This window comes from Charadrius vociferus, unplaced genomic scaffold (genome assembly GCF_000708025.1).
Source record: "Charadrius vociferus isolate BGI_N301 unplaced genomic scaffold, ASM70802v2 scaffold229, whole genome shotgun sequence".
NCBI classification, from domain to species: Eukaryota; Metazoa; Chordata; class Aves; order Charadriiformes; family Charadriidae; genus Charadrius; species Charadrius vociferus.
In genome coordinates, this window is record NW_009649926.1 from 164,481 (window position 1) to 179,394 (window position 14,914).

At 45.7% G+C, this 14,914-nt stretch overlaps 1 protein-coding gene across 1 annotated transcript in view; it reads right to left on the reverse strand.

The window, feature by feature from the left end:
• The window catches only part of LOC104291822 (deleted in malignant brain tumors 1 protein-like), a 15,280-nt gene extending 12,040 nt beyond the window's left edge, over positions 1-3,240 (reverse strand). The window contains exons 1-2 of the mRNA XM_009891115.1: positions 3,204-3,240; positions 883-1,206 (exon numbers count right to left, since the gene is read on the reverse strand). Of these exons, the coding sequence (XP_009889417.1) occupies positions 883-1,206; positions 3,204-3,240 (361 nt within the window). The remainder of the gene's footprint in view (positions 1-882; positions 1,207-3,203) is intronic.
• Positions 3,241-14,914: the final 11,674 nt, after the last annotated feature.

Consider the following 14,914-nt stretch of genomic DNA (forward strand, 5'->3'; position numbering starts at 1 on the left):
ACACCCAGTCCCAGTGGTGACACCTGCATTTATATATATATATGTCTGTGTCTTAATATGGCCCTGAATCCCATTCCAGGTACAACTGGGAGAAACTAACTTTGAAAATTTGGTTTGTTGTTCAGTGCTGAGTGGAGCAGCATTTGGGACATACTGACCTGAAAGAGGGAAATGGGCAGCCTGTCAACATCCCAATCACCTTTCTACCTCCTGGGGTCCATCGCCCGCTTGATTAAATTTTACTCCCCAGTTAACCGCAATGCAGAGGGGTAGGGTACATGTTTGAGCCTTCCCCACCCAGTTCCTGGAGCTCAGCATTCATTAGCATCATGCTGTGACATCCAAGTTAGGAATGGCTCCAACACAAGTGACCCACAATTGAATTTGTCATCCCAGTCCCAGTCTGGAGAATAAGCACATTCACCAGGAAAGAGCATTGTCACAAAATACAAATGGAAAGAGGCCATGTAAACGCTCAACTTCCCTGGCATATTTCAGCCATGAAATACGTGCACGGAAAGCATGTGTGTCCAGGTGGAGATCCTTCAGTCTCCTTGCCCGTTAACTTCATAGTGATGGCATAAAAGGCAAGAATAGTGTGGAACAGGGAAAAAAAAAAACAACCTATGATCTCTGTTCTTCCCCACCAACAGAACAAGCACAAACACCACCAACACCGCCACACTGTTTGACTGGTAGAACTAAGCTGGATGATGTTGTCCTTGGCAGGGTACAGGTCAGTGCATGAAGCAGCCATGCCCATCCTGAGCCCTAAGGGTAGCACTGATGGAGAAATAAGATTTTGCAAACAAGCCTAAAAACCTCCCTCTGCTCAGCACAGCCTGCTGGGGTCACATGAAAAGGGGTGTAAATGTGAGTTACCTGAGCACACAACGCCTGCGTCTTCTCCGTGATTGCAGTTATGTTCTCCCCAGGGTCTGGTCCTGCAGGCAGAAAGGTCAGCTTCTGTACCGGTGCAGTTCATGTCATCCAGCCAGATACGACCAGTTCCTTGACCAAAGTGAGCCGAGCCAGGGGCTGATAGTGCTTCCCCACAGTCCAACTGCCTGCATACGACCATAGCATCGGACAGATCCCAGCTATCATCACACACGGTTCCCCACTGCTGTTTCCAAAGTACCTCGAGCCGCCCCGCGCAGCGGCTAGGGCCGCTCACAAGTCTGATGGGAGCTGAGTTGGCAACACCTGAATCCCAAAACAAGCCAAGGTGAAAAATGGGCATAAGCCAGGTTTTGGCTGATAGCAGAGAACATAACATCTTGCTCTTGCAGGCATAATGCCATTTTGGGTCTGACTGGGGAAGGATTGCTGAAATGCTCACCACTTTTTTTTTTTTTTTTTCCAGCAGGAACACTATAAGAAAAGCTTGCTGGCGAATTAGTGGTGTAAATTTCTTGCACAGATGCTGTTAGGACCTCTAACACATCTCTGCATCTCTATAAGCAGCAGCAAGATCTTAGTCATCTAGGGCAGTTCTGATAAGGGGATTCTTACTAAGATGTCCCTCCCAGACACATGCTGGATGTTCAAAACCCTGGCTGTGAACCAATCATTTCCAGCCATGGAACAGTCCCAACACACCCTCCAACATGGTGTGTGACAGATCCACACTACAGAAACCCTAAACTGTCACTTGCACAGTCAGGAAGATGAGAGGAAAACCTCACATTATGTTTCTTAGGAAGATGTAGGTCCCAGAGTAACCACATCTACACAACCTGGGCTGCTGGAGCTCTATGGGTCTCAGATTGTCCCTCCCCACCCTCATTGTGCAGCTCCCCGTTCCGCACATAAGACTGTGAATGTTCCTCCTGAGGTCTGCCACTCTCCCTGTGTTCTGCAAATTATAGAAGGAAGCTTTCAGGTCACTTCCCTGGGTACAAATTAGGACGGATATCCACATGCTTGTCCAAAATGCTCGTCAGAACTTTGCCAAGCAGAGCTTGCTCACTTGGTGCCACGTGGAGCACAGTTGATTCACCTAAATGAATGTTTCTAGTGCCATTTGTAGACCTGCACCCTCCAGAGCAGTAGTTGGAGTCCAGAACTGAGAAACTAGGGCAACTCAAATGTTTCTAGGCACCTACATTAAGGCAACCGCCTAGAGTCTGTAGGGTAGGATTCACCTCCCAGCTGCTGGCAGTTGCAGTGCTGTCTGTGCTAAACAACAGGACTCCCATACAATGCAGAAAAGAAGGTATTTCCAGTCAACATCCATCCATAAGGGAAGAAGTCTTGAGGTAGAGCAGGGCCTCTTTCTCATTATATGTATAAGGAAAATCTAGGCTACTGTTGGGATCTAAGCCTGGCAGAAGATGCCAAAGATCCGTCCTTATTCAAAAAGGTTCTGTCAGATGCTTAAACTGTCTACATCTTTGGTCCTGCTTTGGTGCTGCTCCCCGCGGCCTTTGTACACTTATATCAGAGTCTTTAGAGCAAAGGTTGCCTCCTAATGCTTGCCAGGTCCAATCTTCTATGCTGTTGGAAAGCGCAGATATTTTTCTAACAAACTTTAAATTCCCAAATCATCATCCTTGATCATTTGCAGATCTGGCACAGCCTTTGCTTCATCCTAACCACTATAAAACAGCCTCAACTTGTACCAGGTTTTGTTAAAAAACAGCATCATTGTCTTAAGATAATACTTATCCAATTCTTTTACTACTTTTTCATTTAAATTATTGGCTTATGCTGCTTTGCAGGACATAAATGGAGCTGCATTAGGCACTGACTCTGACAGGGAGGCAACAGAGATCTGCTGTGCTTATTCACTCTTAGGTCCTGGCTCTAACACAGACTGTGACTCTAGGGTGGAGGAAAAATCAGGACTACATTCTGGATTACAAAGATCAATCAAAGGAAGCTCTGTCTCTATGCCGGCATTTGTTTGTTCCCAGGATTTGCCTCTGTATGTTTGCATTGTTAATGCTTCTAAATCTCTAGGTGACCGTCAGAAGCCAAACGATCATCTCTACTACTGTCTTCTCTTGTCTCAGAAATGTCACGCCCTTTTCTAGTGCCAGCAGTTAAAACACAAGCTTCCTGGATCAGTCCTTTATTCCAGCCACAAAACCCATTTCTTTGCCAATGCTGGAGATATGAGAGGAGTCAATCCACCACAAGTTCCATTTATCAGACCGCATCTAGAACCCCATTCTCCAGGAGTAAAAGAGAAAACTCACCCCAAAGAAATGCCAAGAGGAAGAGTACGGTTTCCATCCTGGTTCCAGCAGAGGCAGCCAGGGTCCCACTACGGGCACTCCTGGGTGGGAGAAGATTTTCTGGTGGTCCCATGGTAGCAGCAGAGACTTTGTATAATCCAGCTCCTGCAGGCCTGGTTGAAAGGGTAGAGCAGGAAGATTGTCCTTGTAGGAGGGACAGCCAGTGGATGGCTGGGGAGGCAGGAGAGGAGACAGTAAGGACCAAGACAGGAGGTAGATGACAAATATTCCTTACCCTGACTCCTCCCCTAAATTGGCCTCTCCCCCTTCACTCTCCATTGCTGCCCCTGTTCCTCTTTTTCCTTGCATCTCCCTATGCTAATTCCTTCTTCCCATGCTCTTCTGTTCCTCAACATATTAAGGGAAAATAACCCCTGCTAGAAAGCACTGAGTCATTTCTCCTCTGTCGTTGTTTTGGCAAAAAACCAGCTGTTTCTGGTACTTCTACACCTGCCGTTCTGCTGGAAGGACTAGCTCACCAACAGCCAATGGCGTAGAAAGACTTCTTGAAGGCTGGAATGATCGCTGTGTCTGCCTGTTCCTCTGACTCTTAAATGCTGTCTAGCAACAGCGAGCATATGCAAAACAAGAAAACACTTTATTTTACTGTGAGGGTGATCAAACAAAGGAACAGGCTGCCCACAGTCGCTGTAGAGTCTCCATCCTTGGAGGTATCCAAAACCTGACTTGATATTGACCTTGACAACCTGGTCTACATGACCCTGCTTGAGCAGGAGGCTGTACTAGGTGAGGAAGAAGAGGTCCTTTCCCACCTCAACAACTCTGTGGATTAACTCCCACCTGAACTGAGGGACAGTGAAACACAGTCTCCATAGAGAGGTGGTGGAGAAGTGTCTCTTAAGAACTGGCTGGGGCCACATTCATGAAGTGACTGTAAACCACTTGCAATAATGAGAACTTCAGGATCAAAGAGTGTAATGTGAGATGTTGTCCCAGGACAGGGACACAGCATGTGCAAGTGAGAGGCTGAAGTTGGGAGCAGAACGTAAACAAAGCCTCTAGAGAGATAAGGCTTGCAAGGAGTCTGCTTAATATCAGCTTGGATAAATAACATTGGTGAACCTATGTTTCTGATATTTAATACTGGTGATTAAAATTATGTTTGTTTTTAGAAAAACTTTAAGTTAGCCTGCAGTTTGTCTATCTTCAGGACTAAGTTTTCCCTTAGAGAAATGTTTTTCACTGGTGCACTCCTGATGAAAAGGAGTGCAGTGATACAGCTGCCAAAGTACTGCTTGTAATTAATGACAGCCTTACTTCCTGACAGAGGCAGCCAGAGACACCTGGATGGCTCCAGGCGTGGCAAGACACTGTCCAGAGAAGGAAGGTTGTCCCAGGGACAGGGAGCAGTGCTATTCTCTCTCTTTCCAAGACTTGCAGCGCCAAGGTCACAGTCACCAGTTCACATTCAGCCTGATGAAGATGCTTTTGATGTCATGGACCAGTTGTTTTCGTGGACAGAAATTATGGGTGATTTTTTTGACATCTGTGATTGGCCATGACTCTAGAAGATGTCCAAGATGGACATTTGGAAGCATGAGGAACAATAGGAGGTGCAGGACCTGTCTGATCGACTTGTTATCTATCCTGCCCCTGTCAAGAAGCTTTATTCATGTCATCTTTACTGATGACCTTCAAGAGTTTCTAAGCTGCTATTTCATCATCCTTTGCTTTCCCTTCTTCAGAAGAAACAAACCCAGCTCTTCTGACTTCTCCTTATTGATCATGTGTGCTAGGTCCCTGGCCATCTTGGTAGCCATCTTACCTTTGAGCCAAACCATGGCACAGACCAAGACTGAATGCAGAAACTCTTTGGATCATAGCAGATATTCAGGTGGTTCAATTTACTTGGTTGTTCCTATTTTTTTTTTTTTTCCCTCTCTACATTATGGGGGTATAGAAGACTCCTAGATGGAAGAGGAAGCACATTTTGAGTCATATTTGCACAGGAAAAGTGGCAAGAAGTGGATCTTAGTCACATGCCATGAAAAAAATTGAACACACGAAGTGGAGACTGGAAAGAAAGGCTTGGAACGGAGCAGGCTGGAAGAGGGACAGAGACCATCAGCCAAGAGGAGAGACCCCCTGAGATACCGGAACAACAATGTACAAATTTTATCTTCTGTAGATAAAATATCAGCAACCCCTTCTCTGTCTCTGAAGGGAGCCACTGAGTTCTCTGGGCCCAGATCTTTGCCAGAGGTGCCAATTAGTGTCCCTGCTCTGCCTTAGTATTTCAAATTTTCAATCAAGATATGTCTTTCTCAAGTAGCCATTGTTCCTTCAGCTTGCATTCTGAGCCTGCTATTTACTATTTGCTTCAACTTCAATTGGCTTTGTAGTTCCTTGTTTACCCTTCCATCCTATTCCTATTGACCTTTAACATAACCCTATATATCTTCTTTGTCCCCACTTACTGGAAACAATAGACCTTTGGCCAAGTAATGGAGTGGCTCTGTATTCTTCTGTTCCTACATCTCCCTCTGCTTTTGAAAGCATCCTGCCTTGGTTTGTTTCCCCTCCTGGTATTTGGAGGAGGGGAGTCTGCTGCATTGCTCTTTCCTAAAGTCTTCTTAGGAGCATGTAATGTAATGTGTTCATGCAAAGCCATGCTGAAGCATTGACATAAATCTGCCACATTAACAGGGTGGGAAGGAAAGGAACGTTGTGCCAGGTGTAGGATGAGCTGCATGTGAATGCAAGTGTTTGAATAGGGTGCACAGACACTGGGAGCACAGCACATGAGTGAAGGCATTTGACTACAGTATAAAAGAACAGAGCTGTTCTCTATAGAAAGAAAAGACAGGAGCTGAGGACAGCCACCACACAGGCAAACCAATGACCTCACCCACAGAGAACAGTCCCACAGCACTGGAAGAGCAGAGCAGGATAACAGTAGCAATGGGACCTACCAGCAGTACAATAACCATCAGGTGAAGACAAGGTAACGAGCAAGGACCAAGGTCAATCTAGGAAATCCAAGCAAACTCAGCAACAAGGCTGCGAACAGGCACACCTACATCAGAGCTCAAGTAAGGATTGAATTTCCAACCCAGAGCTTACATGGAGCCCCTGGTCAGAGGGTGTGGGTGTAGGCTCCAGGCTCAGGGTAGTTAAGGCCTATTAATGCACTCAGCATCCTGACAATAAAAGTGGGGAAAAAATTGTTTCTGATTTTGGTGGTTTTACCTTGCAGTTTTATATCTCTCTTTTTACCCCTTAGCTCCTGACCTGGTGGTCATTGGGCAGAATGTGTTGGCATTGAGTGGGTGGGCAATGAAGGTGGCCCAGCCTTCACAGCTAACAGGGCTAGTAGACTTTCATTAAGTCAGGTCATCTTCTGGCTATGACATTGCTCAAGATCTCAATGTGGACATGCCAACCATGGCACTGCTCACTGTCCCTGGGACAACCTTCCTTCTCTGGACAGTGTCTTGCCACGCCTGGAGCCATCCAGGTGTCTCTGGCTGCCTCTGTCAGGAAGTAAGGCTGTCATTAATTACAAGCAGTACTTTGGCAGCTGTATCACTGCAAGGAGCTGGAACTCCCTGCGGGCTCTGTGGAGCTCAGGGGTACACAAACCACAGAGCCATCTCTTGGCCGAAGTCCACAGAGGTCCTTTCCCTTCTTTGATTCCCCGAAGCCGCTTTGTGGGGATAGTCATCTAAATCTTGCAGAAGTCTGATTGTGTGTGATGCTTTTGTCTGCGGTCTCCCGGGGTGATGCCATCCTGCACTACACCTCTTTCAACACTAGAACAAGGCTAGGACAAGAGGTAATGGGCACAAACTTGAACACAAGATGTTCCATCTTAACATGAGGAGGAACTTCTTGACTTTGAGGGTGGCAGACCACTGGCAGAGGCTGCCAAGAGAGGTTGTGGAGTCTCCCACTCTGGAGATATTAAAAACGTGCCTGGACGCCATCCTGTGCAACTGCTGTAGGTGACGCTGCTCTGTCAGAGGGGTTGGACTGGATAATCTCCAGAGGTCCCTTCCAACCCTGACCATTCTGCAATTCTGTGATTCTGTAAGGCTGTGCTTCTGAATTGCACCGCATCTTGCACAACTGGCCTTGCTTCATTGAAACCCATCACCTGGTGTAGGCTCTATCAGGCTGGATCAAGAGGGGTGAAATGGGATGCTGTCTTGTCTGCATACCCTTTTCTAAACACTTGTACAGCACCGCTGGCCCTAGAGCTGACTGTGCATGTCTGTCTTGGATGTGTCCCATGCATTTTAAGAGCTCCCCTCCTTGGCTTGGAAAGAGGGGATATTCTAGTAGCACTAGTAGTTATACCAGTGGGTGTTTGTGCTTTGCAGGGTGGAGTTGGGTTGTTTTTTTTGTAGCTTTGTGACTGTAGGAGGCTTTTCTCATCATCTACCTTTTTTTTATAGTATTCATCCTCAGAGGAGAGAACAACTTTTTCTTGCTTTTACAAAAAATAAAGACACCTAGGCATGCGACCTTTTGGGAATTTTGCACTATTGATTTTTATTGTCTGAGCTATCCTATCTGCAATTTTTGTCTTTCATGGAATCTGTAAGGACCTTCTTTGACAACTGCCATTCCTACAGGTCCGTGTTCTCTTCTGCTTGTTCTGGTGGTCGGGACTCCCTTCCTCCCACCTGGGATTTCTTTCAAGGCTGCCTGAGGTTGCTTCTGCCTCTCCTCTAAACCCCTATAGCTAGACAAGCTCCTAGACTGTCCCTCCATACACAGCTATTTGTGGCACAGCTCAGGGTGACTGGAGCATTCAGAAACCCTTGCCACCCCTTCCCATTTAGCTGTCCCTCTTGGGTCCTTGGGAATCCCAGACTTTCAGGGCAGGTATTGCTTTTCCTCAGCTTTTCTTTTTTGGATTGCTGCTTGTGCCTTTTGCTTCCCAACTTTTCAGCCAAACTTGAGGTAGCTGCTCAGGCTTGGCTTAGCCTGCTTTTCTCTTGCTGAGGCCACCCTGACCTTTCGCTGAAATACTTTTTGTTTGTATAAATTCAGCCTCTTTGTGGCTTTTGCTGATTTAATGCATGGCTTTATGGTCACAGGCTGACAGGGACGTTTGTCAGTGGGACGCTACGGTAGGCAGGGCTCAGCCTGCCTGCTCTCACTGGTTCACCCAAGTGCGAGGGCTCTGTAAGAAGCTCAGCATCTGCAGCATGGAGACTGGAAATATATCTTTATAATATCTTTGTAATAATAATTACTAATATAATCAATAATATCTTTTTAATATTGTTATCAATGACCTGGATGAGGGGACTGAGTGCACCCTCAGCAAGTTTGCAGATGACGCCAAGTTGGGTGGGAGTCACGGTCTGCTTGAGGGTAGGATGGCTCTACAGAGGGATCTGGACAGGCTGGATCAATGGCCAAGGCCAATGGTATGAAGTTCAACAAGGTCAAGTGCCGGGTTCTGCACTTGCGTCACAACAATGCTACAGGCTTGGGGCAGAGTGGCTGGAAAGCTGCCCAGCTGAATATGAGCCAGTAGTGTGCCCAGGTGGCCAAGAAGGCCAACGGCATCCTGGCCTGTATCAGGAATAGTGTGGCCAGCAGGACTGGGGCAGTGATCCTCCCCCTGTACTCGGCACTGGTGAAGCCCCACCTCAAACACTGTGTTCAGTTTTGGGCCCCTCACTACAAGAAAGGCACTGAGGTACTGGGGCGTGTCCAGAGAAGGGCAACGAAACTGGTGAGGGGTCTGGAGCACACGTCTTGCAAGGAGCATCTGAGGGAACTGATGTTGTTTTGTCTGGAGGAAAGGAGGCTGAGGGAAGACCTTATAGCTCTCTACAGCTCCCTGAAAGGAGGTTATGGAGAGGTGGGGGTCAGTCTCTTCTCCCAAGTAACAGGCAGTAGGACAAGAGTAAATGGCTTGAAGTTGCACCAGGGAAGGATTAGATTTGATATAAGGAAAAATTTCTTCACAGAAAGGGTTGTCAAGCTGGAACAGGCTGCCCAGGGAAGTGGTGGAGTCGCCATCCCTGGAGGTATTTAAATGATGGGTAGACGTGGTGCTGAGTGGTGTGGTTTAGTTGTGGTTGTGGCAGTGTTAGGTTAATGGTTGGACTTGATGATCTTAAGGGTCTTTTCGAACCAAAATGATTCTATGATTCTATGATCCCAAGATGTGTCTATTTGGTTGACCCAGTTATCATATTTGCCCGCTGCAGCCTTGTAGATCCAGTAGGTAAGGGTGTTGCATTTGCTACTAAAAGGCTATAAGCTTTGTGTTAATACACCAATGTAGGGCACAGGATTTGCCCTGATATGAGCAGATTTTAGCTTGTTTTAGCTGTGACAGTGATTGGCTAATGCTCACTTAACTTTCGCCTAGTGATATTTGTGCAGCTAAACTATATACAAATAGGAAATACATTTAAAAAAACCTCAAAAACTGACCAGACACAAAACTAAGAAATATGAACACTGTATATTCATTGGGGCTAAGGGACTGCTGTGTAATTGAACATGTACATGTGTTGTGAACCTCGCTGTTGTTTCTGAGGAAGACTGAAGACTGACGACCCAGAGAGACATGAAAGTCTGAGTTGCAACCCCAGAAAAAACAACAGGTTCTAGGTAGTTTATGTATACCCCTTGTAACTGCTATTTTTCCTGTAATAATCATATAATAAGGGCTATAAGTGTTAGTATAATTGGAATTAGACCAATAATTGTTGATCTATCTTTGTTGCCAACATAGAGAGTAATTGTTGGTCTATATTTTTTTGCCAATTATTGACTAGGTCAATAATTGTTGCCAATAATCCTTGTACTGTTAAAACCACTTAAGCTATGAGTAAATTCTTGGCTCTCTATGTAAGGTGTGTTCCCCTTGTTTGCCCACGATAGAGAAGGAAATTAAATGAAGTAACTCACAAAAATCTTGCAAGTATTGCATTCATACCTGACTGTATTTTGAAGGAAGTGAAATTAACTTTGTTTCTCAAACCTGATAATTATGCATATGGCCAAATTATCCATAAGTATTTCTAATTACTTTTAACGCCTTCAGAGATCATTTTTGAAAGTGAGTCATTGGGCTAACGAGATAGCGATGCCGTTAAGTCCTTAAGTGGTGTGCCACAGCCCTGCTAAGGACATGTGGGAGTCAAACCAGCTCTAGTTTTGTGGTTTCCCTGTCGTTCCTATCTCAGCACTTTTGCATCTGTCTGCTTTCACCTTTCTTCTCTCTTGGCTTTTGCTTGTGAGCTGTCTGGAGCTCAGTGATGGTCTCGTGCAAGAGAGCCACTCGTGCTACTGCTCTTGCTCTGCAACAAACTGCTGTTGTCTATTAAGGGCAACATTTTTCTTCTGTGTGCAGTAGAAAGGTGTACAATACAACCGTTAGCACTGTTGACATTTGACCTGCGACAAACTGGAGCCTTGTGTGGAAAAATCATGGCAGATTCTGGGACTGTTTAAAAAAAAACAACCTTCCAAAAAACTCCCCCAAACCCCTTTTCATTAGGAACAATGGCTGGAAATTTCTTTCATTGAAGGCTTTAGCTACCTTAAATTGGTTATGTTGCGTGAGAGTCAAGACTTACTTTTTCTGCAACTTTGGACCCTTGAGTCTTTAACTCTTTCATGAAAGAGTTAAGTTCTATAGTGTAATTGCAGAAATAGCTTTAAGGAGACATTTATTTGTTTACAAAAATTTGATTTGCACATAGAGAGAAGTTTGATTAGTGCAAAATCCTTGATGCTTCATATTAAAACATCATGTTCTAACGCATGCACGTTTTTGTTTGACATCAGTCATTGCAGACTACTTATATCCCTCAGGCAAAGTAGGGAAGGATTTTCTCTATAAACATCGTTTGTAAGGGTGATGAAAGGCACAGGAACTGATCACCAAATCTGTGACTGTTAGAGGTATATGCTGTTTGCTAATGACTAGATTTTGATGAGGCTGTCTAATTGCTGCCTGAGATAAGGCAACAGTACAACTTTGCCAAGGACAAACAATGGCCCAACTCTTGTGACTTGTTTAAGTTTGGTATCAATAGTTATGGATTTGTTGGTTTCTTTTGTGGTTTTTTTTAGGGCTTTAAAGTTCATTTGCTTTTTCAGTTGTCAACATTTGTTGAGTGATATTTGCGGCCAGGTTTTATAGACTGACATCTTTCTTCTAAGTTCAGGTGCAGTCATCTTCTTACGTACAAAATAACGTGATAGATTACTATGCAGGCAAATAGTATTGTCTTAATATTTGATCTCCTCTTCCACTTGAGGAAGTTACCTACTGAACAAATTGCTCATCTTTTTTAGAAAGGTCTCTAGTGTAAGTTATTTAAATTAATGACTTCAGTTCTCACTTTAAATGCTTTTAATCTCTTCACTGTTAACTCCAATTCCTGAAACATTAACACCTCTTACTGTGTTCTTTTGTTTGAAACTCATTTTCCCACTAGTTCTGCTGTTGAATTTGCTTTAAATGTCTCTACATCACCTACTGTTCCCTTTAAAGAAATACTCACACATCTACCCAAAAGCTTATCATTCTTTCGGATGAGATGGCCTTTCCTCTTCTTGATATGCTTGATGTATTTTCCTCCTGCCTTAAGTTCCTGAGTGGAGAACTACAATGGAGAGGGTCACTTCAGATGCTCAAAGAAGTGCATGTTTTCTTTGTCATGGTGAACAGCATGCAAATTCCTCCCTGTTCTCCCAACATCAGTCTGGTGAGGTGCCTCCAGGCTTTCCCTGTTTGGAGAACAGACATGTCATTATTCATTACAGTTCTTGGGAAGCTTCCAACTAAGGAGTAAAGCAAAGCAAATCTTTGTCAAGTACAGTCCAGCTCTGCAGAAACAAGGTGGGTTCCTCGTTCATGAAGCACAGCTTGGGAGAAATCAACAGTGCTACATCTTTTTCCATGAGTGCCTTGCTTTGGGTTAGGCTCTGGAGCTCCTGTTGCATAGGCCTCCAGCAGTGACAGAAAAAAACCTCTCCCCTTCTCCTCAGAGCGGTTTAATCCTCAAAGGAATAGCTAGTGCGGACACTCTTCCTGAGGGTGTGTTTGGATGATAGTGAATAAGGGCCAGAGCTAAATTGGGGCATGAAGCAGAGAGTTGCCAATAAAGAGCTGTTTGAGGACATAACTGTACCCACACAATCTGTTTAATTTTTATTTTTTTTCCCTCTGAGCACCTGGAGGGTCATCCTGACCAGCATGGTGTAACTCCCACCTCTGTTGTCCTGCACTAGAGCAGCAATGAGGTGCTCTGTGTTGTAGCTGTTATGTCATATGATGTCTCATGGATGATATCGATGTGTAGCTGGAGACAGTGAGGACTCACCTGTAAGATCTACAAGCTGGAAAATGGATGGCAGAGGAGACATCCATTAAGCTCTTGTCAAACCTTCAGAAATGTCTTTCTGCAAACAACAGCTCGTTCTCAATCTGTGATGAGGATGATACCAGGAAGGTATGTTGATACTGGGGCGTGGTGAAACATTTAGCCAGCACTGAAGGAAGGCCCTGGACAAACACTGAAGTATAATGTTTAGCTGGGTGTGGTGGGTTGACCCTGCCTGGCTGCCAGATGCCCACGAAAGCTGATCTATCACTCCCCCTCCTCAGCTGGACAGGGGAGAGAAAATATAACGAAACACGTGTGGGTCGAGATAAGGACAGGGAGAGATCACTCCTGAGCTACCATCACTGGAAAAATAGGCTCAACTTGGGGTAATTAATTTAATTTATTGCCAATGAAATCAGAGTGGGATAACAAGAAATAAAAACAAATCTTAAGAACACCTTCCACCCACCCCTCCCTTCTTCCCAGGCTTTACTCAACTCCTGATTTTCTCAGGGACGGGGAATGCAGGTTGTGGTCAGTTCATCACATGTTGTTTCTGCCACTCCTTCCTCCTCAGGGGGAGGACACCCCACACTCCTTCCCTGCCACAGGAGACAGTCCTTCAAGAACTTCTCCAACATGAGTCCTTCCCATGCGTCCTGGTTTCAGGTAAAACAGGGCCAATTTTGTTCAGTAACTTTGCTTCTTAGCTAAGCCTCTTCTAACTACTGAAATTGGCAGCATATTGTGCAGACACTCTTTGCTCTCAGAGTGATCAGACCTGTGTTTATAGCTGATGCCAAGGCGTGGAATGCAGAGGGGCTCCTGCTTATACTTATTGCTATAACACCCAAGGGCAGCACACTTTGTTATTTGCCCCGTTGGAGGGTGGGAAGCAGAAAAGCGCAGTGGGGTCCCACCTGCGGGGAGGAGCGGACAGGACAGGTGACCCAAAACTGACCAACGAGGGTATTCCATCCAATCTGCCTCGTGCTCAGTATAAAAGCTGAGAGATCAAAATGTCAGTGTCTTTCTTCAATGGCTGACATCTGAGGAGGACTCTGTTCGTCTGCCTTTGATCCCGATCCGTGTGTTCCTGAATCCAGTTCCCATCCATCACTGAAGTCCAGTCTGGGACTTTCCCAGTGCCAGCTGGTGATGTGATCGTCATTCTGGGAGCTTGATCCACTTTTTTTTTATATTTCATTATTTCCTTTTTATTATTTTATTGTTAATTTTTCATTAAAGTAGTTTAGTTCCTTCTAAATTCATAAGTCTCTTTCTCTCTCTCCCCCCTCTTTTTGGAGAGAGAGGTGGGGGAGACCATGTGTCATTTTGCCTCAGTGGCAAGTCCAGCCAAAACCACGACAGATTTATTGGTGCCCAATGTGGGGCTCAAGCAGGGCTGAACCACAGTTCCAATAGATTGTCCGAGTAGTTTGAATTCCGGCTTCCTCAGAGATTCTTCACAAACTGTTCCAGCACGAGTCCATTTCACAGGGAACGGACTCCTCCAGCGTGGATCCCCTGTGGGGTCACAAGTCCTACCAGCAAACCTGCTCCAGCCTGGGCTCCTCTTTCCACAGGTCCAAAGGTCCTGCCAGAAGCCTGCTCCAGTGCAGGCTTCCCACAGCACCATAGCCTCCTTTGGGCAGCCACCTGCTCTGATGTGGGGTCCTCCATGGGCTGTAAGGGGATACGTGCTCCACCATGGACCATCATGGGCTGCAGGGGGACAGCCTGCCTCACCATAGTCTTCACTATGGGCTGCAGGGGAATATCTGCTCCAGTGCTTGGAGCACCTCCTCCCTGTCCTTCTTCACTGAGTTTCGTGTCTCCAGAGTTGTTTCTCTCAGACGTTCTCACTCCTCTCTCCTGCCCGGTTGCACAGCGTCTGTTCCCCCTTCTTAAATGTGTTATCACAGAGGTGCTACCACCATTGCTGATGGGCTCGGCCTTGGCCAGTGGTGGGTCTGTCTTGGAGCTGGCTGGCACTGGCTTTATTGGACATAGGGGAAGCTTCTAGCAGCTTCTCAGAGAAGCCATCCCTGTCCACACCATCCATCACATCAACATTGTGCTTTTGTTATCCACCAACCTATTAATTCCCAGATTGCATTAGTAGGTCTCTGCCTCTCTTTCTACATCAGCTTGTGATCCCTCTCTTCTCTGAGTGACACAATGAGACTGACATCCAAAAACAGTCGTGGGAGGAGTCACAGCAGGCACACAAGAGGTTAAGTTGTAGGATAGTGGAAACAGAGGGCAGGGTGCTCCAACTCTCGGCTGATGCATCACCCAAAGGCAAGGTCTTTGGTCTATGTATGCATACCTAGCCTG